This window comes from Medicago sativa, chromosome 4 (assembly GCF_051527215.1).
Source record: "Medicago sativa cultivar Bolivia chromosome 4, Bolivia_mono, whole genome shotgun sequence".
NCBI classification, from domain to species: Eukaryota; Viridiplantae; Streptophyta; class Magnoliopsida; order Fabales; family Fabaceae; genus Medicago; species Medicago sativa.
In genome coordinates this window covers 99,451,422-99,454,980 of record NC_140752.1, presented here as the reverse complement: position 1 = coordinate 99,454,980, position 3,559 = coordinate 99,451,422, and the positions used below count along the sequence as shown (strand labels likewise).

The 3,559-nt window shown below is 29.2% G+C and overlaps 1 protein-coding gene across 1 annotated transcript; it reads right to left on the bottom strand.

Annotated features, from left to right (window-relative positions):
• Nucleotides 1–1,315: 1,315 nt before the first annotated feature.
• On the bottom strand, nt 1,316–2,333 carry LOC146934605 (ethylene-responsive transcription factor ERF117-like). Its single transcript, XM_085708437.1, has 3 exons — nt 1,860–2,333; nt 1,602–1,739; nt 1,316–1,478 (listed from the first exon to the last, which is right to left on the bottom strand). Exons 1-3 carry the CDS (start codon nt 2,311–2,313, stop codon nt 1,474–1,476), a joined length of 597 nt encoding a protein of 198 aa, XP_085564563.1. The 5' UTR covers nt 2,314–2,333; the 3' UTR covers nt 1,316–1,473.
• Nucleotides 2,334–3,559: the final 1,226 nt, after the last annotated feature.

Sequence of the window (3,559 nt, the reverse complement as noted above, 5' to 3'; positions counted from 1 at the left end):
TTTTTGTATTCCTATTTTGGTAATAGAAATTATTTGATTGGTTGGGCTCAAGGATGACGTGTTAAGGGTAAGACCATACAAGAATTTCTCATAAAAAAATTGAAATGACCATTTCTACCACCATGAAAGAAAAGTTATTATACAGACTCAACTCAATTCCAGTCAATAACCACACATTTGCTTGCTTCACACAAATTTAAAAGTAAAATAAATGGAAAGATAAAAAATTTTTGAAGAAAAAAAATACTATCTTTCCATTTATTATCAACTTATTGTTTTCAAGTGTTTATATATATTCATTTGGTCAAAAAGTATAGGTTCATATTCAACATTATCATAAGAGAAATGATATTTTAACAACCACTTTTTGACAACTTTTGGACAACTTTCTCTCTCATACTCACATGATGTTGTTATCCTCTCTCTTCCTTTTTCTCTCTCAATTGTTTTTGACCAATAAGAAGTGAGAAAAACAAGGTTGTCAACAAAGTTGTCATCAAATGGATGTCAAAATATCATTACTCTTATCATAAATGAAAAGTGTAACAATGACTTAAAAGTGACTCACATATAGTAGTAATATTATTTTACACCAGCAATTCAAACAAATACAAAAATCAAAATAAGAAAAATAATAGTAGTACATACTAGTAATGATTAATTTAGACCAAAATTATTTAACATTTTAGATCTCTTTTGTTTGTATTTTCTTATAAAAACTTGAAGGAATTCATATATATATATATATATATATATATATATATATATATATATATATATATATATATATATATTGAAGGAATAAAACCAATAATCTTAGTCTAAAAATTCAAGTCAAACTAATTAAATTATGATTATATAATTAAATAAAGAGAAATGATATTTTGACAACCACTTTTTGACAACTTTTGGACAACTTTCTCGCTCATACTCACATGATGTTGTTATTCTCTCTCTTCCTTTTTCTCTCTCCATTGTTTTTGACCAATAAGAAGTGAGAAAAACAAGTTTGTCAACAAAGTTGTCATCAAATGGATGTCAAAATATCATTACTCTTAAATAAAATCCACGATCAGGAAATTGTTAAGCAAATTTTAGGTCCTACATGCTTCATCTTGGCCAACCCTAACATTCATAACTTCATTTTATTTGAACTGCCACTAATGTTACCGTCACCTAGAATTTATATAAGACGCAACACACACAAAAGGAAAGCATATACACAGACGGACAATTTTCATAGAATTTCATCACATGCAAATCCAGCCATTTTTTATTATATTTAAAAAAAAAAAAAACTAAAATTTCTCGAAGACCATGAAAAAGTTAAACAAAGTTATAATTCCATAAAATTTTATTATCATAGATAACTAATCTAACATTCCAAACAAATTAAAATCTTGTAAGCAGCTGCATGTGGATTAAAGGCTGGTCAATCTCTGCATGCATGCCCTGAACAGCTAGCTAGCTTCATCAAACTGCAAAAGTACAATCAACATTATTCAAATTAATTTTCATCGATCCGTGCTAATTCCATGACATCTAATTATAAAGAATGTTTTTCAAGTACAAGGATCATAATATTGTTAATTAATTTCTACCTGCAACATCAATAACATTTTGGTGTGAACTACCACCTCCAAAGTCGTCGTCGTCGTTGTCGTCGTCGTCGTCATCAGAGGGATCATACCCTTTCCCTTGTTCCTTGCAAGATTGATTAAGAACAGGTGCCTCCTCTCCTTAACAAATTAACAATACACTAATCATAATCAACATCATCTTCCTAAATTTGATACGTTAGTAATAATAATAATTAAGCAAAGTGCAAATGATTAATTCAGGAGATGAATGAGCCAAACCTTGTCTGTCCTTGTTCGAATCAGCCACCTTTCTTTTATGGAACTCCTTAGTCTTTCTGCGATAAGCCAAAGCAGCTTCATATTCGGTATCATGAGTACCAAGGTACTCAGTTGTCTTTTCAAATGGATTTCTAATCTGAGCTGCATATCTTTCCTTTTTCCCACGGAGGCGCCGAACACCTTTGTAAATGCTTGTGGAAAACCTTCTCCACAATCCTTGTTTTTGAGGAAGCTTTTTAACTATTTCTGGATTTGGTTGCACAAACTCGCACAAAATTCTCTTAGGCGGTAATGGCTTTGAGGGATTAGGTTTTTGAACTTGTTCATCACTTGAACTCTCTGTTGCATCGGGGTCGTTAGCCAGAATTCGAACTGTTTGATGATAAAATTCATCTTCGCTTGTTGCGTCAACCTTTTCTTTTTCTTTCGTTGATTTTCTCTTTTTTGGCGCCATTTTCAAGTTACAACTCCAAATCTAATCTAATCAAAGAAAAGGGACTAAATAGATGAACAAGATCAATTTTGTTAATTAAAGGACTAATTTGATTTTGGATCTTTTTTAGTTTATATTTCATTTTCAAAGAGAGTGCACAATTTTGTTAGAGTTGAGATCATCTTCAATTCTCTTGAGAAATAAATAACGACTTCATTTATGAGAGATGGACATACATGTTAAAATAATTAAATAGAAAAATGGATACACCGATCCACTTATAAATATCAAATCTCTCACAAATTAAACCCTCAATTGGATTTAACTAAAGCAAATTAAGGTGTGAAACATATCAACGACAACGAAATAATGTCTAGTATTCAAAAATTACATGCAAACGACGATATATATACAAGAATGAATGGAGTTCATGAGAGCTATATACAAAAACAAGTAATTGGAGATAGAGAAGAAGAAATCAAGACACATATATTCTTCAGTCAAAAAATATAAAAAGTTAGCAATATTTGACAAAAATCTTAATAAATAATTGTAATCAAAACCAATACATTACACCAGAACAAAAATAAAATCAATGCATTGCTAGGTAAATGCAAGCGGGTATCATACATGTGCGCCGATCAAAGGTTACAAATCAATCCATAAAATAAAACATTTTTTATTTGAAATTTGTTTCATTTAGAAGAAAAAAAAATAAACATGCATGAAATCTAAAAGAGGTGAGTTGAGAAAGAATCTTACATTGGTTGGTACACTCAATCACATTCTAACTTTGGTTTGTTTATTTGCTAGAGTTTGCATCGGATATAAAACTCTAACTCACATTTGGCTTTATAATGCCAATTGCACATATTTAGTTCCGGTATCTTTTTAAAACAATGGGTGGGGGAAAATATTATCATTTATCAATTAATTAAAGTTATATATTCTAGTCAAAAATTAGTTTATAGTCATCATCATCATAAATATAAAGTGTAATAAAAAAGTAGAAAAATTATATTGCCATTTAAAACAAATATATAAATTACAATAACAAACATTGACTGAAAATAAATAAATTCGATACAATTTTTAAGATAAGACTAATGAAGTAGAGTGAAATTAAAAAAAAAATGAAATTATAACCAATTGGTTTACTGGTCAATTTTGAATAACATTAAATTAATATTTCTTTTATTAAATGTCAAATATATTTGGTCCAATATATCACGAAAAGTGGTGAATTGTTAAAGAATCTTAGCTTGGT

Excerpts from the sequence above, each read along its gene's own strand:
- LOC146934605 (XM_085708437.1), bottom strand. The coding sequence starts at position 2,313 with ATGGCGCCAAAAAAGAGAAAATCAACGAAAGAAAAAGAAAAGGTTGAC. Across the intron at positions 1,740-1,859 it reads TTCGAACAAGGACAGACAAG|GAGAGGAGGCACCTGTTCTT; the intron begins GTTTGGCTCATT and ends TAATTTGTTAAG.